The sequence below is a fragment of the Apiospora phragmitis genome, assembly GCF_038363925.1.
Source record: "Apiospora phragmitis strain CBS 135458 chromosome Unknown utg000004l:1.0-3135199.0:1.0-3139288.0, whole genome shotgun sequence".
Taxonomy (NCBI): Eukaryota; Fungi; Ascomycota; class Sordariomycetes; order Amphisphaeriales; family Apiosporaceae; genus Apiospora; species Apiospora phragmitis.
The window spans coordinates 172,031-197,247 of record NW_027117402.1 but is presented as its reverse complement, the minus strand read 5'-3'; the positions used below and the strand labels follow the sequence as shown (position 1 = coordinate 197,247).

At 54.0% G+C, this 25,217-nt stretch overlaps 6 protein-coding genes across 6 annotated transcripts; 1 reads left to right on the top strand and 5 right to left on the bottom strand.

Moving 5' to 3' along the window:
* Positions 1-2,203: 2,203 nt before the first annotated feature.
* PG994_003231 (uncharacterized protein) lies at positions 2,204-2,585 on the top strand (the record flags this gene model as incomplete). The annotated part of the gene is made up of 2 exons (XM_066854640.1): positions 2,204-2,264; positions 2,305-2,585. 2 exons carry the CDS (start codon positions 2,204-2,206, stop codon positions 2,583-2,585), a joined length of 342 nt encoding a protein of 113 aa, XP_066718918.1.
* Positions 2,586-3,014: 429 nt separating this feature from the next.
* Positions 3,015-3,384, bottom strand: PG994_003230 (uncharacterized protein; the record flags this gene model as incomplete). Its single annotated transcript, XM_066854639.1, has 2 exons — positions 3,015-3,109; positions 3,219-3,384. 2 exons carry the CDS (start codon positions 3,382-3,384, stop codon positions 3,015-3,017), a joined length of 261 nt encoding a protein of 86 aa, XP_066718917.1.
* A 1,067-nt stretch (positions 3,385-4,451) lies between these two features.
* On the bottom strand, positions 4,452-7,782 carry PG994_003229 (beta-1-2-xylosyltransferase 1; the record flags this gene model as incomplete). The annotated part of the gene is made up of 7 exons (XM_066854638.1): positions 4,452-5,787; positions 5,852-6,161; positions 6,356-6,953; positions 7,078-7,331; positions 7,417-7,475; positions 7,608-7,684; positions 7,756-7,782. 7 exons carry the CDS (start codon positions 7,780-7,782, stop codon positions 4,452-4,454), a joined length of 2,661 nt encoding a protein of 886 aa, XP_066718916.1.
* A 1,415-nt stretch (positions 7,783-9,197) lies between these two features.
* On the bottom strand, positions 9,198-12,199 carry PG994_003228 (uncharacterized protein; the record flags this gene model as incomplete). The annotated part of the gene is made up of 7 exons (XM_066854637.1): positions 9,198-10,250; positions 10,322-10,874; positions 11,037-11,244; positions 11,306-11,680; positions 11,770-11,906; positions 11,991-12,046; positions 12,119-12,199. 7 exons carry the CDS (start codon positions 12,197-12,199, stop codon positions 9,198-9,200), a joined length of 2,463 nt encoding a protein of 820 aa, XP_066718915.1.
* A 2,754-nt stretch (positions 12,200-14,953) lies between these two features.
* PG994_003227 (uncharacterized protein) lies at positions 14,954-15,937 on the bottom strand (the record flags this gene model as incomplete). The annotated part of the gene is made up of 4 exons (XM_066854636.1): positions 14,954-15,095; positions 15,143-15,401; positions 15,471-15,608; positions 15,697-15,937. 4 exons carry the CDS (start codon positions 15,935-15,937, stop codon positions 14,954-14,956), a joined length of 780 nt encoding a protein of 259 aa, XP_066718914.1.
* A 2,017-nt stretch (positions 15,938-17,954) lies between these two features.
* PG994_003226 (uncharacterized protein) lies at positions 17,955-19,186 on the bottom strand (the record flags this gene model as incomplete). The annotated part of the gene is made up of 3 exons (XM_066854635.1): positions 17,955-18,269; positions 18,331-19,066; positions 19,101-19,186. 3 exons carry the CDS (start codon positions 19,184-19,186, stop codon positions 17,955-17,957), a joined length of 1,137 nt encoding a protein of 378 aa, XP_066718913.1.
* Positions 19,187-25,217: the final 6,031 nt, after the last annotated feature.

The window sequence follows — 25,217 nt, the reverse complement described above, 5'->3', positions numbered from 1 at the left end:
GTGTTGTTGTTCACAGTGGAATGGAATGAGGTGGTGTACTTGTTTGTGGGATGTTTGATGTTTCGTCGGAATAGGTATGCTGCTGCTGCATGCTCGTAGTCCAGCTGGAGGGCACTAAATCCAAGACATACCCACATCGCCCATCCACCAGTGGCCCGGGGATGCAACGCAGCACTGCCCTTCCGTCAGCCCTGTTTTCGGGCTTGGAATAGCATGTGGCCCAGTTGCCCAATGCAATCAGCGTGCCCAATACCCTTGCTACATCAAGTTACAGGCATTCGATATTGTACGTTGAGGGCGGAATCTACCATCATTCAGCATGTGCAGAAAGCGTTCTGGAACCTGAGGCGAATGGAGAGGCCCTGATTGATCCCAGGAGCACCTCCGAGCCAGATTGATAAGTGGTGGGGTCTTTAAACTGCCTGACGTACCGCGCCCCCAACTGCTAAACCTGCCGATCACAGGGTCCCCCAAAAACGCGGGGTTCAACCAGGCATTGGTGTTTGTCAAGAATGTTCCAAGCAGCTTCCATATGCTACCTATTCCCTTGATTAGATTGGCCACCCATCGAGATCTACGGGCAGCAAAAGACTCGATGATATACCACATGTTCGTCCTAGTCAAGATCCCACAGACCGTTCGCGAACTCAAGGTGAACGTCCGAATTTCCTTCCTTCACGAGATAGTACTACTGATCATCTTTCCAATCTGGCTACCGGAGACACTGATTTGTGCATTTTGCACTGCAATCAGCGAAACACATTGATGCAGTCAGGTCTGGTCTAGATGCCTTACTTCCCTCAGTGCTGTTCCTGCAGGAAGCACTAAAGCACCTTTAGGACTGTCGTCAGAAGTTAGGTATGAATGCAATTACTCCTCGGTGTAAGCATGCGTGACAAACCTGTATTGAAACGATTACCTACGCATATGTAAGTACATAAGTAGCGTTCCGTTACTGCATATCTGTGGCCTAAGGATCCGATGGTATCGAGAGTGTTATCATCCGGAATGGTATATTCCCTCTTGCACAGGGGCAAGAACCACTGGACAGACAGAGAGTGCATGTAGAAATGGGGATTCCATTGATGAGGCTGCAGCTCCCCCACCAGACTCCCCCACCAACCGCCAACGTGCCCCATACAAGTTCCAAATTCAGGGTGACTGCCCACTGGACTGCCAAGGAATGGAAGGCATTAGTATCAGCTTGACTTCATTTGATTGACAGCGATAAAGTCGCAGCAACTTAACTGAGCAACACGCACTCTCTGCGTGTGTTTCCGTGCTACGGTAAGTGGAAACAGGTGGTAGGTCGTCCGGAATAGCTTGAATAAACATTGTTCAAGTTGCCAATCTGCCAGCGGCTCGTCTCGCGTGGGCAGAAGTTCTTGTTCGGCCAAAACGACTGGGGATCGCAATAAGGGGCCTGCTGCCTGTTGCCTGTCTTATGCTGATGATACATGTAACGGACAAAGTCGAAACGTCCCGCGCCAGCAATGCTAATAATCATCTTCCAGGCAAGTTGAGTTGAGACGAACAAGCATTCAAAGCAGGTTCAGCCTCCAGCCGATCCCATGGCTTCTCCTTCTACGACGGCCACCACCAGCCTCGTGGACTTGCCCCCCCCCCCACCCCCCCGAACTGTTACTCCAGATCATATCGGAGTCCATGCCGGAAGGTAAGCGACTTTCGGTGATTATTCCTCGTTATCCCAGTGTCTCAAGGGGGGTATATTTATGTCACTCGCGGAGTTGCCCTTATTCCCTCCTGTTTCGTGGCATGCGACGGACCCGTCCGACAAGCTCATCAACACCATCGTGGACACAGCCAGGCAGTCCGGAGCCACGCAGCACAGCTCAAGCCTGGCCCGGGTCTCTAGGTTTGAATCGGAGGCTAAGGTAACGCGCTTCTTGGCTCTGCCCAGACTGCAGTATTACAAGGGCCCCAACCCCGAGGCTATAAGCACTTCACCTGAAAAGCTCCAGACTGCGTGGATGTGGGGCTTACCTGATGAGGAGCTCCCTATGGCCGGCTTCTTGCGGTCGGCTAGGCTCCTGAGAACCATTTTATACATCACCGGCAATATGCGCTCTTTGCAATACGATTGGGATGTCTCAGGTTCCTACGCGTGATCGAGATCACGGCAGGAACTCGACTCGAGCGGCTTGCGATTGATTATCCCCTTGGAGCGATTATACCCGGCCACATGTCCATGCGCGACTTCCAACGTCTGCGAGAGCTCGTGCTGCCGCTCGAGGTTTTCCGGTGTATTATTTCATATGCCGCAAATGGTACCATAATCCATAGACGACTTGACCTATAAGGACGTGGATACGCTTGAGGTGAGACTGGGTGACTTGGTCCCAGCCTCAGTCACCCAGTTGGTACTGCATTCGGACGGCACGGCACCCGACGACTGGACGGCTCTCAGGCTCCTATTCCATGACTTTGGGGCCATGAAGGCTGCTCGATTTCCGGCCCTGGACAAAATCGTCTCCGACTGCGCATTTGTAGAAGATGAATATGAGAGCTTATACGAGCAGATCGCCTTGGAGAACGAGGACCAGAGTAGTCATGGTCGTGGATGAAAATTTCGAATATAGCTCAGCGTGGCATGGCTGACACCGATAGGAAATTGGCCCTCTCTGGAACTGCCCAACGCTGGAATGACTGACCCTTAGCTTACCGGATTCCAGGCCCGGTTCCAGGTAAATGTTGATTCATTACTCTTTACTGACGCGCGTCGCAGCCACATGTCAAACTCAACCTGTTCAATTCCCAAAATGGACGTGGTTTTGCAGTATTGCTAGTATACCAAGGTGTAAAAGTGATGGGGTATCTTATATTCATCAATAGCCATTCGTCGCGACGGCCAGCTGTGCCTCGCTTCTCATGTGGTAGTGTTCATTCTCATAAGGAAATACAGTCTCTCTCTCTCTTCTTTGCTCTTCATTGAAGGGCTCATGTCGTCGAACCAGGTCCGATATCCTCCCAACATGTCCGCGCTTATTTGTTCTTCATTGTGCGAGAGACGGGCGTGGTGCCCTGTCTTGCACGTACAGCAGGTAGCCAAACACGGCGGCGGCGATGGTGCCAAGGATGAAGAAGTTGTCTGTTTTTTATCACGGCCGTTAGCATGGGGACGGGACAGAATGAAGAAGAAGAAGGGATGACCAACGAGGGAGGGGGGGTGCAGTGAGTGATTGGGGATATGTACTTACGGATGGCGAAGCCCAGCGTACCCTCGATGAAGTTGACGGCGCCCTTGCCCAGATCCACCAAGCTCTGCAGCACGAACTGGAAAGCGTGCAGGATGGCGGCGAAGATGCCCTGGAAGACCTCGAGGATGGACTCGAAGAAGTGACCGATGCCTGCTGCGATACCCATGATTGCTGCTGGTTGGTTTGCGGTAGGGATGATTGTTTAGGTATTGATTGATTGTATTCAGAGTTGGCGATGAAGTACTGATTGGTATGATGGTGGAATCGTAGATAAGTGCTCAGGAAGGATATCTACTGTGGGCGCAAAACCAGGCGAAACGGCATACATATATATCACCCACGTCTTTCTTTCTTTGATTTGCAATGGCTACATCATAGGTAAGGCTACAAGGCGTCCGCCTTTCTGTCTACCTAATATTAGCTACCTCATTCTGTTATTAGGGAACTGTGTCTGGAGCAACTGGTGGTTGCTGACAGCGATGAAAACATGCCGCTACGTTAGGGGATCCTTTGTGTGTGTACCGCCCGCGTAACAACAACACAAAAAGCCCAAGAGAACAGGACATGGGGGGGGGGGAGCTTTGGAACGGCAAAGGTCTGCTTTATTGGTTCTGCCTGATCCAAGCAGGCAGTTCAGTCTCGTTCTCTCATCGTTCTCCCGGATCAAATTCTCGAATTCCACCATCATGATCGCGTGCGCTCTGTCGTTCGGAAAGGTGACGCGTGACTGTGCGCAAAATGACGTCATGCGTGGCTGAAGCAAGGAAGCAAACCACTTCTCGCCACCACCCACACCTCATTGAGATTCATCGGGATGCATACCGGGGAACTTGCTCCGGAAGGGAAATGAGAGATTAGTTTGGATCAGCGCGTTTCAATATCTAGCAAGGGTGGTTTTGGGATTCCAATGTGTCCCGTTGCTGGCATACTTACTTAGCCATTATGAGATAATCAAGCATCTCGCCCCTTATGAGTAGGTAGATGAACGACTATTGAAGTACACCAAGGTCCATTGGTATCATGCAATATCTCGTAAGTAATATGTACATAAGCGCTGGCTCGCACGCCCCCCTTCCATCCAGCAAGACGCCCAAAACTCCGCTGTTTACGAATACTCTCGTCAAGATCGTAGTCAGATAAGCAACACAACACCCCCCCTGCGAGAAAAGTATGCACAGGAATAATACCAACAATGAAAAAGAAAAGCGCTATGCAAATTCGTAACAATTCTGATCACGGCGTCGCTGTCGACATCACGAACCCAATATCCTCCCTCCGATCGTCCAAGATGCGCCCCCACTCCAGCAGCAGCCGGAACATGTACACCGTCATGTCCTCCTTCCGCATCGCTCTCTCGGCCCACGCCCGGCCCTCAGTCGCGATGCGCTCCGCGTCGGCGTCGCCCTTCCGAGTCCCGCCCAGGTACCCCAAGATACTACTCAAATCCCGCAGCCGCACGTCGAGCGGCACAAAGTGCCGCCACGCATGCACGCGCTCCTCCCACCACGTCCGGAACAGCGCCGCGCGGTAGGGCAGCGACGCGCTCTTGAGGAACGGCAGGAAGCGCCCGCTGAAGGCCGCGCCGTCGAGATCCACGAGGTGTCGGTGGTGCCAGTGCTCCTCGAAGTCCTGCGGTGGGGCCGGCTCGGCCGTCGGGCTGCCGTAAAACGTCGCCTGCTGTTGACGGCAGTCACGCTGGTCGCAGCGGTTGTCGAAGTTGCCGACAAATGATACATTGACCATGACGGGCGGTGGTACGTCATCGTCACGCCGCTCCGAGGCAACATAGCTCAACAAGACGCTGGGGCGGAGCGAATCGCGGATCGAAGCTGCCAGGTGGACCAGGCGAGCACGGAGGAAAACCTGCCACGCGCCGTTGGTGGCATAGCCGTCCGAGGCACGCCCACGCCAATAGAGACTGTTGAGTTTATCCTGCCAAGGAATGCCCTTGCCATCATCATAGACCACCTTGTCTCCGAAGTTCCAGGGGCTCGGGTATAGAATATCGGCAAAGTTGTGCATGCGACTCTGGCTGAATATAGGCAGCAGGTCGTGGGTGGCCGCAAGAGCCGACGGCGCGTAGAGAAATCCATGGAGGTAGGCGAGGTCCGGTTGGTGGCAGAGGTCGCCAGACATGGCCCAGTTAGAGACAACCCCATCCGTCATATGCGGCGCCGCGCAGCTTTTGCAAGTCGCTTTCCTGTTCCACCAGTGCAGGTTGTTTGCTGCGGCCGAGGGCGAACAGGTAGATGAAATCCAATTGTAGAAGATGGGTGACTTGGACCACACTTTGAAGAAGGGCGAGTTCTGTCCCCATAACTTTTGGCTTTCCTCCGTATCTTCTAGATAGTGTCGTGGCCACGGTGGTTCGTGGAACGGACTGAAGCCCTGGAGATCGGTTCGGCTGGCCAAACGAGAACGAGACGCCGTCCCATCGGTGTAGTAAGCTTGCATTTTATCAAAATGCACAGAGACTCGGCACTCGTCGTCCAGGTTGAAGGCTATCTGCATGTCGGGTAGCCACTGGGCAAACGGCTCCACCATTCGCTGCATCACTTCCATCATCCATCTGTGAGTACCATGTATAAGCGGTGCTATCATCACCTGCCGTTCTCGATAATCAGACCGCCCACGGAAAGATTAGGGCGCTCCAGTAAGTGAATCGTCCGCTCACGGAGTGAAGCAGGGTGCACGCCCCAGAACGGCAGTAAATCAGCCTGGATTTGCCCAAGTCGTCAATGATGGGCGAATCAACAGAAGTGGCATACTCGTACCACTTGTCGAAGTTCGGAGGCGGGGGTATGCCATGCCGTTCCTTGTATTCAGAAACCGCCTCGATCAGGGTGTTGCTCTTCTTGGCCCCGGCGATCCACCTGTCGGATTCGGCTCTCGCATTGGAGATGACACGGCTAATGTCATCAGAATGGTTTTGCGAGCTGATCCCTGAGCAGGGTCTGGACAGCTACGCCGAGCAATACCATTGACGCAATTCCAATGAATTTGTTCCTGTGCAGAGGACCCTTGCCCGATGGTTGCGGGGCAGAAAGTGGAATCGAGGCATACTGGAGAAGAGCTCCCGCGCTCAAGAATACAATGGCCGTTTCACCAAGCCCCTCGCAAAGTTGGCAAGAACGCACCCATGGTTCCATCGTATACCGCGGTCTTGATCCGAACCATCAACATGGACGCCAGGAAAGTGAGAATCACGGTCAAGGGCTGGTACGCAGCCATCAAATAAATGGCTGCCAACATGCCGACTACCGCGACGCAACTATCCACCAGAAGATCGCGGACGGCTGTTTCGGTGAGAAGAACATTCCAGCGCAGGTTTCCGCGATCAATACACGACCAGACGGCCATGAAGACCAACAGGCCGGTCGAAATCAGGGATGAGTGTCCAATGACTGCCCAGGCGTCGTTCTTTCTCTCCCGGTGCTGGCGCAGCCGTCCGACAAGAGCCATGATGGTAGCATCGCATCCCACCAGGGCCAACTGAGCCAGCGGGATCAGGCGCTCCCATAGGCCATAGGGGCATATAACGGTGGTTGCCTGCTCGGTGAAATGTAGCAGATCGGCGGATGCTGTCCCCCAAGCCAAAGCGACGAGTAACCAGGGCGCGGTGCTTGCGAGTCGCTCTTTGACCGACTTGGGGGCTTCACCCGCATTCCAAGGCAGAGCGGTGTACTTTCGCGCATCGAAGGCGTTGAATGCGAACATGGCGCTTGGGAGGAAGGCCTAGGCCAGTGTCAGTAACCAGGCTCCGTCGATTTGTCTGCAGGTTTGGGCAGCAGAGGGGGGCACCAACATGCAGTCCATCATGTGAGCAATGTACGGTCCTAATTATCCTCCAAAACAGTACGGTCCTTGCGACCATGGCAGCGACAAGTAAGGTATGGTCTCCCAAGGCAACTAGTATTCCCCACAGAGCGGCGAGGAGGTCGCGCAGCGTAGCCACGGACAATAGCCTGTGGCCTGCGCCCCTGTCGAGCAGCTCGGAAGGGCGCAATGGTTCATATTGGCCGGCATGGTGCGGTGCGACAAATCGTGTCGAGTAGAGACGGGAGGCGAGGCCGAGGAGGAGTGATACGACTACGGAGAAGTGAAATGGTCGCTCTACAAACAAAACATTGCCCAGTCAGTCATGCCAATCCGGGCCATATCCGCCCCAATTGTTTTGTCGCAAAGGTGGAAAACATACCAAAGGCGGCGCTCTTCTGGTATCGAGAAGTGATGAATGCGGTGGAGAGGGCGAGAAGGCTATGGGCGCATTTGGTTAGCGACGGGACTGTCTTACTTTTTGACACACGCTTTTGACTCGCGGGAACAGCAGCAAAGTTGCAGCCCAGATGGGGACGGCTACTAAGACAGTGTATGATATAAACACCTCACGCAAAGGCGACCACGGCGGGCCTGGAGTGCTGCTGCCACATGGCCGAGGAATCGACAATGTGCACCGGTAGGTCGGCCTCAAATCATTAGAAAGGTTGAGGGCAAGCTATCACACGACGAGAGCGAGGAGAGGAGTTGGGAAATGGACCAAGGCACGAAGAGATTTGGCCGGCATGGTGCAGGTGGTGGTGCGCGCCTGGCTCTAGCGGGTACTACGTGGTACAGTACAGTGGGCAATCATGATGTGGTTCTTCGCCAACACGGGCGAGGAGCGAGCCATAAATCTATAACGGGCGTAGGCTTCAGAAGAAGGATGGGGATGGGGAGCGGGGGGGGGGTTGTTGTTGTTGATGATTGTCGATTGTGTTCTTTCAAAGTGACATTCTGCCATTGTATCTACAGCTTGGAAAAGCATGGCAGCATGGATGTCAGCAATCGTTTCCACTCCAAACAGCCATTGCAGTGGCGCCGAAAACAGAGAATTGGAAACCCGGCGCTAACATCAAAATGAAGCAGTACAGTAATGAGGAGGGGCAGACTGACAGACAGCAGAGTCCAGCCGTCGTCATCAATGGGAACTTCCGAACTTGGCCTCATTCAAGCTCCCAGCACTGGCCGATCAACGGAGATCTTCGATGTTATCAAACGAGCACATGGGGCTGCCAATGGGGACATTACGACATGCTATAGTAAGCAGCTTTCTTTTGACCCCATTCATGGCTCCGTCTTTTCACCTTGGCCCATCCTTTTTCCACCACTACCCCAATATTCATGTCTATCGCCATGATCTCGTGGGATTCTCATGAACCCGATGGAATAATGGTGAAATTGAAGGACGCAAGACACACGTACAGAAACACATACACCATGGTGACAGGTGCTGTTTAAATTGCTTATCGAAGAACAAGTTTGTCGTGCATTTAATCTCGATCGCCAAGATGCTGCCCACGGGGATGATTGGCCGGTTGGTTGGTCACAATCCCCACCGGCTGCAATCGAGGCCCAAGATAGACACAGCCAAGAGCGGCACGATTAGCCTGATCTGATATGGCGACATCCCACCCATGCTGGATGTTCCTCTTGTTTGTTCTAGATGAATTGAATGAATCTGGGCCGGTATTGGCGACGTATGTACAAGGGCCATTGTGATTACCCCCGGTTGCATCTGGCTTGCTGGCCGCTGTGTGTCTCTGAAGTTTCAAGACGTTGCGATGGCGTCGTATGTTGATTTGAACCTCTGCGGTGATTCTGTGCCGCGCCCTAGAATCCCACATCCTACAGTCAACGGCATGCTTGGGATGTTATCCTCCTCAGGTCAGGATGATCAAGGATATCTATTACCATATTGGCAATCCTCATTTCTATTAAGATCATCGTATATATGAGATATCATTAACGCGTATATACATTACTTTCCGTATTCCAAAAGATCAAACGCCGACAGAACGTGCATCGTATCGTACAAAAGATCAAACGCCGACAGAACGTGCATCGTATCGTACAAAAGAAAAAGGTATCTCGGGGGGTTCCCAGGTGTGTGTTCTAGGTCTACTTTTCCGTCCTTTTTTTTTTTTTTTTTGTCCTCTCCCTCTAAAAGAACTCCCCAACGCCGGGCCCGAAGTGCCCGCTCTCGGGGACCTGGTACAGCGTGCAGGCCGTCTCCTCGCAGCCCTGGTAGATGACCTCGTTGCCCCACCACTTGAGCTCGACGCCGGTGTACTGCAAGCTAAAAAGCAGACGAGCCCCTGTAGACGCGACGCCGACGCTGAAGGCCGCCGACGTGACGAAGTTGTATTTGGACCAGAAAGCGAGATAGCGCTTCTTGGTGTAGACCCACGAGAAGTACGCGATGGGCAGGCAGGGGAGCAGGTAGCCCACGTTGTAGGGCGCGAGGAACATGGCCCCGTACAGCAGCGCGACGGGGTGCATCTGCCGCAGGAACGCGCTGCGCGGGAAGCAGCGCTGCAGGCCGTACATGGCCAGCGCCACGACGATGCCCAGTGGCCAGCCCACCAGCGTCGCCGTGTACGTGCCGCCGGCCCCGAAGACGCGGTGCGGGCCGATGGTGCCCGACAGCACCGAGGCCGTGAAGAAGGTGTTGATGCCCGGGCAGGTGAAGCGGAACGGCGCGTCGGGCGTGCAGACCTGCGGCAGGGTCATCTGGAAGTTGAGGATAGCCGTGCACACGAACGTCGACACCAGCGTGGCGCACATCTGCGCCCAGAAGGTCTGCCGCGGCGGGATCTTGATGTAGTGCGCGAGCTTGAGGTCGTTGGCGAACCAGACGGCGTGCGCGCACGTCACGTAGCCGAAGGACTTGAAGAAGTTGAGCGAGGTCGCGTTGCCCGGCACGAAGGCGCCGCCGATGAACTCGGCCAGCACGTTGAGCGTCACCTCGATGCCCGTCATCGACTTGATGATGCCGACGGGGATGATGAAGACGAGGCACAGGATCAGGCCGTAGAAGACCACGCCCGGCGTTGTCTCCGTCGGGTACGCCGCCACGCCCGCGACGCCGAAGGCGATGGCCACAACCAGGCACACGGCGTACCACCACTCGGGCACCTCGGGGTAGCGCCGCATGAGGCGGTTGTGGACGTCCTGGTACTCGCCCTCCATCTCGCCGTCGGCTCCGTTCTTGTTCTTGTTGCGGCGAGATGAACAGGTTCTTGAACCCCATCTTGACCTCGAACCAGTGGTTGAGGGCGATGTACGTCAGGCTCGCCGTGTAGATGGCGAAGAAGGCGATGTAGATGACCAGGTTGCCGGCGGCCATGTAGGCGGGCGAGTACTCCTGGTACCTTCTGCACGTCGAGCATGCCGTGGCTGTCGGTGATGCGCGAGACGTTGTAGCGGACGCCCGTGTTGTCGTAGACGCGGTTGCTGTTGATGGGCAGGTAGCCCGTGTGCCACGCGTTCGAGTACCAGATCGCCGCGACGACGGGCACGGCCAGCAGCGACCCGACGACCTTGTTGCAGGTCGAGAAGAAGGGCACCATGAGCGGGTCCGTCCCGTCGTACGCCGTCAGCGTGTTCCAGTCGAACGTCGAGACCGGGTTCAGGCCGAGCCCGTTGTTCCACCCCGTGATGGCCGCCAGGTTCACGTTGTCGGGCGCCATCCACGTCATCCAGCTGAAGATGCTGAGCGCCTGGAAGATGTAGTAGGGGAACCAGTAGTACAAGAACATGCCGCCGAACGCCAGCAGGAAGTACTTGTAGCGCGACATGGTATATATCTTCTTGAACCAGCCTTGGACGGGGCTGTTCCTCTTTGGCATGGAAAGATTGGTTCAGAGCAATCGTGACTAATGAGGCAGGCCAACTGTTTTCATCATTATGATCAGCACTCTTGTCAATATTCAAGAATGGTATTATGGAAAGGGGTTAGAGAATTTAACGCGAAATTGCTCGACAGCGAGAGTCACTTACACGCAGTAGGACGGGTAGACCAAGAAACGACGTGCGATACCGGCCATGCCGTAGCCGATGAAGTTGGTGCCGAGTGCGAGGAGGATCTGGTAGCCAAAGTTACCGGCCCAGGCTTGGTTGTAGTAGCCCGGCAGCTTCTGGACCCAGATGATGTTGGCGGTATAGGGGCTTGGTAGCCGACGTTGGCCATGATGGTGATGAGCATATGCTCTTTCTTGGAAAAGTGGCTGATTCACACAGTACGAGTTTGGGTCAGCTAGTCCACTTACTAGTACTAGTACGATGAGACAACATATCGAGGAGAACAGCACTTACCAGGGTTGAGCGGCAGGCCGAAGACGGTGGCGTGGGGCATGAACCGCTCCCAGGCCTTGCCGAGGGGAACGACAGGAGCTGGGCGACGTTGGCCATGAGCTGGATGGCGGGCTGGCGCACCGAGAAGAACTGGTTGATGAAGCCGAGGACAGCGGCGAAGAGGAGGCCGATGACCCAGGCCCGGATGGTGCCGCACGGCATCTCGGGATCGTCGCGGTTCGAGACGACGGAGCGCACCTCGGCGTAGGGGCTGTTGTTGGTGATCAGCGCCGCCTCCAGCTTCATCTCGTAGACGAGCTCCTCGTGCTGCTCCGGGTGCCGGAAGATGGCTTCGTTACCTGTTCGCTATTAGTCAGTTCACATCATCATTGCGCAACCACAAAACCCTGCTGTGACAGGCAAGTGCAGAAGGACGAACCGAGGAATTGGCGGATCTTCTCGATGATGGCCACGGAGAGTTGGGGTCCCTGTCGTGCATCTTGATCACGTTCTCCATGAGAGCCTTGACCTCGACGAGGGACATCTGGTCTGCCACCGCCTTTGCCTGCGCATAGTCTTGTCGGTTATGGCGAACTCGCTGGTTCCGGTCAGTCATCATCCATGTAGGGGAAAAGTTGCCAAACGTGTGCGGCCGCTTACTGCTCGATGGCGACATCCAGAGGCTTGTTGATAGAGTCCGCTCCTTTCTTCTCATCCTAGGCCGTATCGTAAGCTATGTTTTCGCGCAACACTTGTGAGAAAGGTGATGGGTTATTCATTTTACGTACAGAGATATCTCTGTTGAGAGAGCCGCCATCGCTGGACGGTGGCTGGCCCGCGGTTTCTGCCTTCTCGATCACGCAAGACATGGTGATTAGAACCAGGGGGTTAGCTTTCAAGGGAAGGATAAGCTGGCCCGACTGATTGGTGAGGACGAGAGAGGTGGGGGATGAATGTTGTCTCCGAGGGCGGTACGGTGTGATGATATAGTTGACCTGCGTATCAGCGAGTCGCTTCTTCCGTCCTTTCCCCTATCAATCAACCTCGCCCAGACTGTCGGGTAAGGGGTGGAGAACGAGGATGTCATGAGCGCCTGGGGTATGGAGAGCTGGTCCCGGTCCTTGATATCCACTCCGGAGGCTCGGTATAAGCCGATAGACAGCGGACAATGCAATCTCCGAGGTATAATATCCCGTACTATATAGAAACCCCACGATACCTAGTTCTATACAGCCACTTGTATATCGCCAGGAAAAGCCCTATGAAGTTCCCGACTAAAGAACAAGAGGAGCTATGGTGCCAAATGATAAGGCATTTTAGGCAATGTGATGGAAAATTGCCCCTAGCTCTGTTGGAACCGTCGACCGCATCTCATAGCGCCGGCACTCAGAGTTGCCGAGTATGCAAGCTTGGTTAGATGCGTCTCTCATATTCCGGTGTGCTAGAAACCTTCAGGTACGGATTCTCTTCCCCAGAGCAACCTGGTTGGCCATGCCGCCGGAGATGACACTAAAACCGGCAGTCGCAGGAGATGGGGACTTGGAAAAGAGGGCGCTATCGCCATAACCTCCCGCCAGGGTGAACGCTGTAACTTACATAGATGGCCTAGACCAATGCACACCTTGTAACAGTTTTGATGAGTGAGCCCTCGAGGCAAATTCGAGTCTCTCCGATATTGCCGAGCACATATTTTCAAGCTCTCATGGAGACCCCTCGCTCATGTGGCCCCCTCACCTGGAGTTCGTCGTCTTATCTTTGCTGACTCGAGTTGATAGCCGGTCCAAATGAGCGGTGGCAGTGCTTCGTTTTGCCCATGCCAATGTCAATCAACCAGCAATGTCCCTTGCCATATTCTCGTTATCTTATCTTGCTGTGCAATACATAGGAAAAGGCGACAGAGGGATTCCAAATTGCGTTCTCGAACTCAAAAGACGCTTAAGGTTCATGTCAGCCACGTTCGTAAATGAACCGCTAAAGGGGGTAGCAAGCTGTCATTGGCAAAAAAGACGGCATATGCTTCTTTCCTTTTCCTCACCTCCTCTATTGTCTTCCCGATCAGACTACTAGCCGCTCATTCTTCTCGTGGCATAGAGTATGTAAGTAGGTAGTTAGCAATAGCTATGGGTTGTTTCATGTTCAATATCTCAAGGGGTCCTCCACCAGCATAATGGCGGCATTCCATCTCGAAGGTGTTTTCTCTTTCATCTGCTACCTCAAATGGGAAACCCGTCTCTCAAATGAATTCTTGAGAGATCAGTTTTGAGTTCTCACCAGTAAATAAGGGTAGTACCAATGCTACGTCGTATCTTGTTACTAGGGCCGGCTATGACAAGCTTCCGGGGACTGAGTCGGTCTGAGGCTTAGTTGCCGCAAATTTGACATGGGCTTGACCTATCGGACCTGGAGACCGGAGCCAGGCAGTAGAAAACACTGCAACCATCTTGAAAAACATCGCATCTCCTCACATCACTCGAGGGACTGGACCGGATGAGACGGCACATGCTGATCAGCACTTTGCCAAATACCCTTAAGCTACCCCTCTACAGACAGTACGAAGGTTGCTCGGCATCATTCACCGACTTAGGGGTGCCGACAAGTGAGAAGCTTCTCATGTCAATTTGAGGATATCTCAATGTGCCGAGGAAAACAGGCCTCGAAGGTTTTGCTGGACCCGCCACTGACGTCCCCGACCCTTAAATTGAATATCAATATCATATCTCGAGTGCAGGCATCTATAACAAGATCGCATGGCGTGTGTAGATATATGCCGAGGAAATACCTAGCGTACTATATAGGTCAGAGGTTCCCAAAGGGAGAAGTTGTAGGCTGCTCGGGGCGGTTGTCGCTCCACATACCAGCGAAGTCGAGCCCTCACAGAATTGCTGGCGGATCAGTAACTAATAACACTTCGTGAAAGCGCATACACGCTTTTCCGGCCCACGACTGTTGTTGTGCCCAGATCACAGGGTGAGAGATGCGGATGTTAGAATCAAGAACAAGAAGAGTTGGCTTTTCCTACCTACTTCTTACCTTCTTTCCACACTACCATACATAAGTAGCTGTTGAGCATCAAAATCTTCGAAGGTTATCGGCATGAAAGTGCATCATCAAGAGTTGGAAGCACTTGCAGATTGCCCTGCCAGTGCGGCGCACCAGGGAACTCCTCTGCTTGTCATCCACTCAGATGATGATGTAAGTGTACATATATGTATGTAATCCCCCGCACCGAACCCAGACTCATCGACTAGACACAAAGGGGGTAGGTGATCAAGCTATCGTAAGCACTCAAATTCCACCTGCATCCCCTCGAGGCTTCGTTTACGTCGGTTCCTGCGTCGCCTGATGGTCCGGGCCTACTCTCTAATAACAGTGGCGTACGTTTTTGTCTCTCTCATGGCGATCACCTCGGGTCTTTCGCCAAACCAACCATCCACTACCAGGTGCGTTCACCGTGAGGTTCATTCATCTAAAAAGACAAACAGCATGAGTATGTCAAGTTGAAAATTGGAATTCGATTCTCGGCTGTTTCCCGGTCTTGTCATCAATCTTGACTCATTCATCTAAACCAATCAATCAAATCAAATCAAACCAAATACCACCGTAGCCGCATAAGCGTTACCTAATCAGACAATCCCCGCAAAGAACGTAACTGAAAACCGCCCGTTGTTCGAGTTGATGACGGGATTGATATCGTCCTCGAGGTAGACGCTGTTGGGGTCCAGCAGCTGCGTCTCCCACGCCTTGGCCACGCTGTTGCCGCCCTCGCTCGTGATCTTGTCCAGCACCACGACCCCGTCGCCTTCTGCGCCCACGCGCCCGCGGGCGCGTTGCTGAGCACGTCGATCGAGAAGCCCTTGTACTTGCCGCCCTCGGTGCCGTCGAGCGCCTGCATGATGACGGGCCCGTCGTTGCCCTCGAGCAGCGAGACGTCGCCCCAGGCTGTGCCGTTCACGTTCCAGGCGAGCTCGGTCCAGGTACCTAGCATGTGCTTCTGGCCGTCGAAATCGGTCACGTCGCCGCGCACAAGCCGCCCCTCGAAGGTCGGGCACGGTACCACGAAGACGGCACCACCTGGTGGGATCTAGAAGTTCCTGGTTTCAGCACAGAGAGAGAGAGAGAGAGGATTAACTGGCGAGAGACCTATAACAGTCCACAAGTAGGGCACAAAGTCGTGGTCGCTCTCTGAGAGAAAGTAAATGGTCCCGTTCACGGCGCCGTGTTCCACGGGATCGGCGTTCAGTATGTACAAGCCGGGGCCTCCGGTATCCGGCTGGCTAGCTTTGAAAGAGACACACAAGTCAGAGAGCCTGTCTCGAGCATGGGGGCAAGCAACGCTGAGGTTAGTATTGGTAAGTAAAGTAGTTACTGAAGTAGATCGGAGGCTGCGTCTCGTTGTGGCAGTATATCTGGGTGTGGCCGGTGTCATTGCCTGCTGCTGCAGCTTGGCGGCGTCGCACACCACCTGAGTCGCTCTCCAGGTGCTGGCGGTGGCGCGGACTATCATGTAAACGGCGCCTTGTGGATGCTGTAGGATTGTCGTTGTTCAGTGACAGCGCAGCAACTGCGATGGTCAAGCAGAAGATGACCACGTTTTCTGCGAGCCGCATCTCGACACGAGGCTATGGTGCTGTTTCGGCTGCCGTCTTTCAATGTGCAGTACTTATTCCAGAGCAGGTATGTAGGTTTGGGGGAGGGAAACTGTGAGTGGGTTTGTGCCTGATGGAAGCAGCGGTGCCTGGTTTAAATCCTCTTGTCGCTTTGCAAATAAAGACCCCCCGGGACGGTATCATCATGAACTGGTAGATGATGACTGGGCCAACATAAGCGATATGGCATCGTTTCCTTCTTTCCCACATCAATCAGGGATCTTCTTCTACATGTCGGACGAGCCCCGAGAAGCCGGTGTTTCCTCCACCCACTTACTGGGTTGGACAGCACTCAGCAACACCAAGCTCGCACAAGTGCGCTGGAAGGGAAACCGCAATGGACGGTTACCTCATCCTGTCAGATTTCGGGAAACGTGGGCATTCGTTCGAGATGACGAATGCATCCCACGCGTGGTATCAACCAGAAGTTCCTGGCAAGTGAGCATTGGGCACCGAGCTGTGACAAGAGATAAGACTTCGGCTTCATCGTAAAGCAGAGGCGCATCGCGTCTACCTCTTGGTGCCGCGGCAACCGGACACACGAGTCCACGGGGTAGTGTCCAACGAAGGGAATAGATTCCATACTCTTTTGGTTTCGCGTGGCCCCAGTCCATTGGCGAAGCAGGTTGTCCAGAACACCACAAGCATACGAGAGCGGGATTTTCTCCTTGTTATGTGCAAGAATCACAAGATAGCGAAAACCAAGATGGGTGTTTGCTGCCAACCGCATTGTATCGCGACGTTTTCTTCTTCTCTTCGCCCAAGTCCACTGTGGACGGCTGTCTCATTACACAGGTATGTACAAATGCTTGCATGCAATTGTGGCCAACTAGATAGCCTTCTCCTCCGACTGGCTATCTGCATAACCAACAGGACGTTGCGATACGTTCTCATCGAACAAAGTGTGCTGGTCGCACAGTCGGACAATAAGACATTTTGAAAGTGTCTAGCCTCGGCTCCTTTGTCCGAGGATCGTGGAATTGATCGCTGTTGTGGTCGCTGTTGTGGCATGGCCGATCTCTCCATCATGCTGTGTAACGCCGCCAAAGCCAGCTCAAGGATCGGTCAGCCAGCTTTGTTCCCTCGAGGCCTACTACATAACCTGCTCAGATGGCACGCTTGATTGCACAACTCGACAGGATGGCTGCGTGTTTGCGCCTTTTGAGTACAAGGAATCAATCCCCCGTTAGCAAACAAGCCATGGTGTACCTACCTTAGCTAAGACCACATTTGGTGCAGAGCAATACAATACGTACATGGTTGCACTCACCATGTTTGCTACCGGCAGCTTGGAGCTGAACTGGACATCGGTTTAGATATGCGAGTGATATGCATGATCGACCTTGGCAGAAAGGCTTAATCAAAAAGAAGCTCGTCTCATGGACCGAAGCGAAATAACCCTTACATTGTGCGGTGATAAGGTTCAAGCCGGGAAGAAGTGGCGCGGACAGGGGTACTGTGGCAGCATCATGCGCAAGATGCTTGTAAATAAGAATAAACCTGGTCAAGTCACGTCAAATAATTGTCACAAATGAGCAAAGTCACAAATCATCATCATCATCGATCTGGTATGTTTACAACAGCTGGTGTGTATTTGGTTCTTGTCCACTGGCTGGGTCTATCGAAACTTCTGAAAACCAAGCCTCTTATTGGGTATTTCCCTTTTCTCGTCCCTGTCGTGAAAGAAGATGCAGTCCATCATGTGATCCCCCTGCCTTGTATGCCATTTCGCAAGCAACGCCAAAATACCGAAAAATGAAGATGAAGAAGAAAGAAACATGCCCTATTCAAGCTATGTACAAGTCGAAAAGTTGGGGTCGAGTATCCGAACGAGTGGAGGATGAAAGAAGAAGAATATTCATGAATTTTTTGAGTCCTGCTCGGTTTTTTCGGTATTTGCTGCAGCGGAGGCAGATCGAGGATATATGTACAGGAACTGAGAAGAAGAATAAACTGTCTGTCTGTCTCTTGGTTTAATTTACAGAGCAGCGGCGCGGGTTCCGCGGCGGAGGCGGCGCGAAGGGACCCAGAGGGAGGTGGAGAAGCCCTGGTTGCACTTGGTGCCGGCGGCCATGGCCTGGAGCGAGGTCCAGGCACCCGAGGCGCACTGCTGGAACTGCTCGCCGACGCAGTTGAACTGACCCTCCTCGGTGCACTTGCCGCTCATGGCACCCTTGGAGCTGCCGGAGCCGGCACCGGCACCAGGAGTGGTGGGGGTCGAGGGCTTGGGGGCAGCGGGAGCAGAGGCGGCGGGAGCGCTGGGAGCAGCGGGCGCGGCAGCGGTGGTGGTGGGCTTGGAAGCAGCCGCGGTCGAGGTAGCAGCGGGAGCGCCGCCGCCGTTTGGGCATGGTCACGAAGACACCGCCGGGAGCGGAGCCAGTGGGCTTGGAGCCAGCAGCGGACGTGGCGGCAGGGGCGCTGGGAGCAGGGGCGGAGGGAGCAGAGTCGTCGCCGCCGCCGGTCGAGGGAGCAGAACCGCTAGCACCGGCCAGAACACCCTTGGCGCTGCCGCCCTTGGGGAAGCACTGGTCGCCAACGGCCTTGGCGAAGGTGTTGCTGGAACCAGGCTTGACGACGTTGGGGCCGGGCACGGGGAACAGGACGTCGATGCTGGAGCCGCCTTCGCGGGATTTGCAGGTGTTGACGCTGGCGAGGTTGGCGACGAAGAGGTTGGGCATCTCCTCGGCGCGGGTGTCAACCGATCGCTTGTTGCCGCCGCCCTCGACCTGGAGCTTGGCGCAGTTCATGTAGTACTCAGGGCCACCCGACATCTTGGAGATCCAGGTCCAGGCGAAGACGTAGTCGCCGCTGGGGACGCTGTCGGGGATGGAGAACTCGTACTCGCTGGGGCCGCTGCCGTCCTTGGAGGGGCAGCCGCCCTCGATGCTCTGGATGACGGACCACTGGGTGGAGGCGCTGGGCTGCTTGTCGGTGGTGATGGCGAGCTGGCACGAGCCGCCGCCGTGGACGGCGCTGCCGGTGAAGGACAGGGTCTGCTTCTCGCCGGCCTTGACCTTGGTGGTCTCGCCCTTGGCGTAGAAGGTGGCGGGGTCGCCGGTGACCTTGCAGGGGAAGTTGGAGCCGTCGGAGCTCAAGGGGTGAGTTGTCCGGGTTGCCGATGGGCGCAGGGGTCTTCATGATCATGTGACCGCTGGCGGTGGCGGCGAGGGTGGCGGCCAGAGTGGCGGCGTAGCTGGTGAATCGACCCATTTTGGATGTTGGTGTGATTGGTATGTGTGGTTGTGGTTGAGTGTTTTTCGGTGTCGAAAAGGTTACCGCGAGTTTTGTCTGAAGGACTGAATGGAGCGCCGGGCTGTGGTGTTGCTGAAACAGGCGGTTGATGCTTTTCGTGGTAGAAGGAATGAATGAAGTAATGCAAGCCCCAGGCTGAAACGACTTTGCGTTGTTGATGCTGGATGGAAGGAATGTTTGGCTTGTGGAAAGAAGAAGTGAAAAGGATGGTGAAGATGGAACGAAACAAAAGTCTGGACAAGATGGCCGGAATTGAGGGTTCTAAATATCCACGAGCCGTCAGACCCCGTATCTGAGCTTTTTGTCGATTGTGTATGTAGAGACGGGCGGCCTGGCGAGGTACATTACGGCGGTACGGATACAGGGCCCCTCCTTCGGTACTGCCTACTCGCTCAGCCATTCACATTACCCACATGGAACAATAAGGGGACAAAGAAAAAGAACCCACCACGCGCATATCACGTCCGGGCAGGCCATTGTTCACTTGGATCGGCACGGCATCATTGGTTACCAGGCCTGGTGGGGTGTGTCCATTGTCCCCAACCCCCATGAGCTAGCATCCTAACAATCCTATCTGACACCCCCTGCACGTCGTGTCCAGATTGCCTCTCGTTTCTGGAGGGCGTGGGTATCACGCTGGGAATGGCATTCAGTGGCCGCATTAGGGAGGCGAGAAAGATCCAAGCAATCCACCGGAGCAGTAAGCCAGCCCCGGCACCAGCCCAGCGAGTGGCGGGAGAGGAAATGGGATGGAATTCCTGCTCTGCTGGGTGGGTGTGAGTGAGTCGTGGTCGTGGAGGGAAAGGTCTCAAGTGTAAAAGGGGAGGATGGAGTCTGGAGAATGACGACCCTTAGCCAATCAAGCGCTGCAGACTGGTCAAGACCCTGAGGATTTGGAACGAAGCTAGAGGTTGAATTGGCCCCCCCTGCCGCCTAAGACTCGAGAGTCCCTCCCAAAAGGGGCATGCGGGGCCGGCGGGACGAGAGGCTAGTTTAATGGGGTCCGCAGCCGGGAATACGCACGCTGGGCTACTGGCTACTAGCTGATTGGCGAAGGTGACTGGCCAAGCACCAAGCTTCCAGTGCACGCTGCTGGATGGCTTGTTCCTGCGTTTCCCTGTTGTGCCGCATCAATTTGGTAGCCAATCTTCAAGCTTACTGCAGCCCAACAGGGGGCCAAACGGGCAATTCTGGCCTGTCTCTCTGTGCTAAACGTGCCAATCCCAAGCCGGCACCCTCCCTCCCCCCGGCAGAGGTCCCCCTGTCCTTGCTCCCTTTGGGCTGCACTTCCTTTTTGGAGCGCCTCAGCAGAGCCTCTTATTTGCCAGATGACCCAGGGCAGAAGGGCAGACGAGCAGAGCCGCCGTTTCATGTGCACTCTTCCTTGTTTCCAAAAAGTCTTCATTACTACCACACACTGCACTACTGCACCTTTAAACTGAAGTAGTAAGGCGTAGGGATTACAAGCTATTGTCCGAGCGATCGTCGCATACAATTCAATTGTGAAAGGCCGCCTATGTTGACTACCTGGTTAAGCGCGATGTTTCCGGTTGATCACCATCATCTGAAAATAGGAAAAGAAAGAAAAGCAGAGGGCAACGGTGGTTCGGCGTAATTCCTTCCTTGAAGATTGCCGATGTACCCGCTGCCAATTCATGCGTTTCGACGATCAACCACGCGCACAGCCAAGGTAAACGTTCAGGGGGAAGGTTAATGCAGCACACCTTACTCAGTAGCTTACTTCGTACTTACCTAACATACCCGACCGAGAGAAACCAGGGCCACCCATCTTCGCCCATCGGTTCTTCGTCGCATCTCAAGTTCGGATGATTTTCCCTTAGCCACTGGGCCGGATGGTAAGCCACTAAACTGCCTGGCGTGCGCTGGCAGGTGAACCCGACCTCGTGTGTACCCGGTGGCCTCCCATTCCAAATCAATGCTTGGGTAATTGGTCTCGTATCTGGTCATGAGTACCTACCTATCTATCTAGACCCGATAGACAGTCAGACAGCGACAGCTGTCTGCGATCCTGTCTCGCACGTCGCGATCCAGGTCTCGTACCAGGTCTCGCACATGAACTTCAGCTCGAAGACTAATTGAGGGCAGGCCGGTGGGGGATTACGTAGCAGGCTGTCGTCACTACCCAACGACCGATGTTGGATGTACTACCAGCAGGACTAATGTGTGCGATATCAGATGGCGGCTTATTAACAATGTTTCACGCACGTCGTCCCAGATCCAATCATTGCCCGCGCAGCCGACGGGATGGAAACGGGCTTACGTATATACTTGCACGTATTCGCCAAAAACGAAGAAAACCCATGCATGTCTTGACAAACTCCTCAGATCTCGCATGTGGCATATGTGATTGCGGTGGAAACTCCTGTTGATCAATGCCATTTTGCGCATTTTCGTCTGAGGAAAAGACAGGAGAACGAAAGAAAGAAAGAAAACCAGAACCCCGGCATGGGCTAGCAGCACCCTGGCTTCCTAACTCACCTAAAAGCCAAGCTGCGCGATCTCAACCGCCGTGGCTGGCTTGTGAGCGGCTGGCAAGCCCACTCCTGGCTCCGGCCGACGCAACGTTACCCACCTCGACCTTGGCTAAGCATTCGGGACGGCATCTGAAGGAGGGCGTTTATTCTTCACCGACCATACCTATTCGGGATGACGCTGGTTCAATCTCATTTTTGAAGCACTTCCCGACCACGTACAAACTTAAAATTACCACCATTCGAACTGGCGTAACGGGTTAGTGTTAGAGGATGTTAGATAGGGTTAGATGGTTAGTGTTAGGGAGAAGAATTCGGCGTATTCTGATATATTTCACGATGATTTTTGGTGGTGAAGGACAGCTTTTTGGTGCGTGCAACCCCTACTAGCGCCGTCTCGAATAGGTATGGTCGGTGAAGAATAAACGTAGCCCATCTGAAGAGCCTGATTGGGTGGCTCCCATGGAATCTGGATGAGAAAAAGGCCGCCCCTGGATGGAAATGGTCGCAATAGCTGCGACAACATTTTATGTTGCCATTCCCTACTACTACCTACAACGAGATAATTGTCGCCGATATCCATGTCAGCATGTGTGACTGCCGCCTTCTGAAACCCCAAGGAGGAAGAACAGTAACCACTGACTGCTTCATCCATATTGTCATTCGCCTGCGCTACGACTGCACCACTTGCAAGCTGCAAGAGAAAATGTCAGTAGTAAGTACTTACTAGTCGGTTCCCCGAATAGTTCCCGTCGGTCGCGAATTCATGAAGAAAGTGCCTGCAGTGGCCAGAGGCTTTGGGGCGTAGGCGCGCCGGACCCTTCATTTTCTCGGATGTCCTTCCCGCTGTGGGTATCGCAGGGCACAGAGCCCGCCGCATTACGTACACAGTAAGCTTCTTCAACGACCTGCGCAGGCCTCCCTGGTCCGAATTGTCACGTGAATCATGTACAGTATTTTCCCGATATATACCTGTCGAAGACGGGGACTCAGAGGAGAGAAAGGAATTCGGATGATCCGTGGCTTGCCAGTGGAGGGTCAGGCCAAATTATGGGGCATTTTCCAAAAAAAGCGAGAGCCATGCTGCCTGTGCCACATGGAGTGCGGAGGCTGTGTCTCGATTTGAGTGTCGCATGATCCAAGGACGGACCCGGTCCCAATGCGACTCCAGGCAACGGAACAGGCCCTCTGAACAGGTATGAGGGAAATCTTGACATCGTATCGTGTGCGGCAATGGTCGCAAAGCACACACAATGGTCATAGTCCCCCGTCGCCCACCGTTCGCTTCGCGAGTACGGCGCCCCGTGTGCCCTACGTAAATTGTACGGGGGTCAAGACCAAGGCATACTCAGCAGCACTGTCCTCCTACCTTACCTGATTCATGCTTTCTCCAGGCGGCGAGGTTCGATAGAGAGCAAGTATTGGCACCCACCTATTTCCATCCGAAAATAGTGCACCCATCCGCCAATCTGCCTTGCCAGTTTGCTAGCACGTTCGCATGAGCGCCCCCCGCGCCCTGCTCCATGGCTCCATCATGAGAGAGGCCTCATAGGGCTTCCCCTCCGGACGGGAGGCGAATTCAGCCTCTTCTTCTGTCAGGCTGGCGACTCACCTGAGCCCCTCTCTTCACGAAGAAGCCCATGGCTTTGGCCCCTCTCTGCGCCTACTACTACTTCCGGCTTGCGTTTACGCGGCTGGCGCCAGGCTTCTGGATGGCCCCCATAGGCAAACAAGCTTTCCCAGTTTTCGTTTTCGCTTCTCGCAAGGTGCGGATCCGTCCCCGTTCGCTCCCCCCTCGCCGGGGATTTCCCGCTTGCCACCGCCCAGAAAGAACTCCAGCGAACGAGCGGCCTCTTTTTTTGCGCTTCGGAGGCCTTCGGGGCTTCGTGGAGTTGGCACAGGTGGTTCGGGTCGGTAGGCGGACCCAGTGTGACTCAAGAAGTCAACCGCCAACGCGGAAAGACATTCCAGTTCCGGCGACTCTGAGGTCATTCGTGGCTACTAGAACTTGGACAGCACCTGGGATGAGAAGGACCACCTGCAAAAGAAAGTTTCCTCTTCTCCCCTCTCATTGCGCTTTCGATGCGTCATTCGAGCCCATCAGGTAACATGAGTCGCGAGGATGGAAGCACAAAATCTTCGGGCTTGAGAGACATTGCTGCTAAACTGAGTGGCGAGCGGTGCATATAGGGGTTGCCCTGAAGAAGATGTCGCTTCAACACAACGCTGGCTCCTGGCTTCGATGCCCCATTTGCGATCCGAGCAAAGTGAATGATGAGGGGCAAGATGTTGTCAGATTGAGGCCATGAGGAAGGTGGCCGTTTGCTAACCGTCAGCTGCTTCGGCCCATTACGTCATTGGGTTACCCCAGAATATTTCGAAAGCGGTCAAGTTCATAGTCATCACTATGTCGCAGAACGAAGAAGAGCATATAGGGTGCATGTAAGTTCTTCTCTATTCTGCTGCTCAGCGGCAAAATACCTTTTACATTGTCTACTCATCATCTTCAGAGCAGGAAGTGAAGTAGGCAAGTGGTTACCAATCGGCGTCGCAAAATGAAGGTACGAGCAATGGCAGCAACACCATCCTGGTCACCAGTCGATTGGATTGCCCCATGCGTTTGTTTGGCCCGTTCCTGGAAAGCAACGGGAAACCACAGGTTGAGTTTGAGAGCGGTATTGGCAGAGAGGTATTTTGCAATTGCGCAGTTTTTACGGTGACAAATATGTATTACCCTGATTTAGGTCAATCTGCTCCAACGAACCGACAACTCATACGGAGCATATGATATATCATTTCACTTCGCAACAGGGCTTCGAGCAAAGCGGATGCCCACTTGAGATAGGCAAGTTCCTAGCAGTTGAGAGCAAAGTCGGGTGGCTGGGTTTTAATTGAACTTCATTGAACTTAATTGCAAGAAGCAAAACGCGCTAGCCTCTGAAGATTCGCGTCGAGTCTCGCGTCGGAAACGCGAGGGGAACCCGTTTCTTCAACACCAGCCGAAACTTCACCACCCACTCTCCCTCAATTGATTCAGTCAGTTCAATCAATTAACGAACAATTGCCTTGTGTTTTGGTTCCCCTTTGATATCATCCCATTACTCAGCAAGTCAGATTGGTGAAGTGCATCGAATTGACCCGCTGCCTAGCTTCATACTGACCCGAGATTTGGGTAGAGGTCTTTATACCCCCCACTTAACTCACCTGCCCTTCCTCTAGATGACTTCGATTCAAAGACGCCAGGCACAATCGTTGCAGGAGTCAGGGGTGAGGTAGATGTAAAGCCTCGGATTTGTGATTGCGACTTCTTCTTGACCACCACCTTCTGATTTGGTGTCCTTGGTTATCAACTTGGGCCAACATCGACGACGTCGAGCTCATCCTTCCAGTGTGGATTGGCGACTTCCTTCGAATATACCCTTCTATCACTTGGCGACTTGCGATGCGCGCCTGTTGATTGTGATATATCTTTGGTGTCTCTTATATTGGAGATTCAG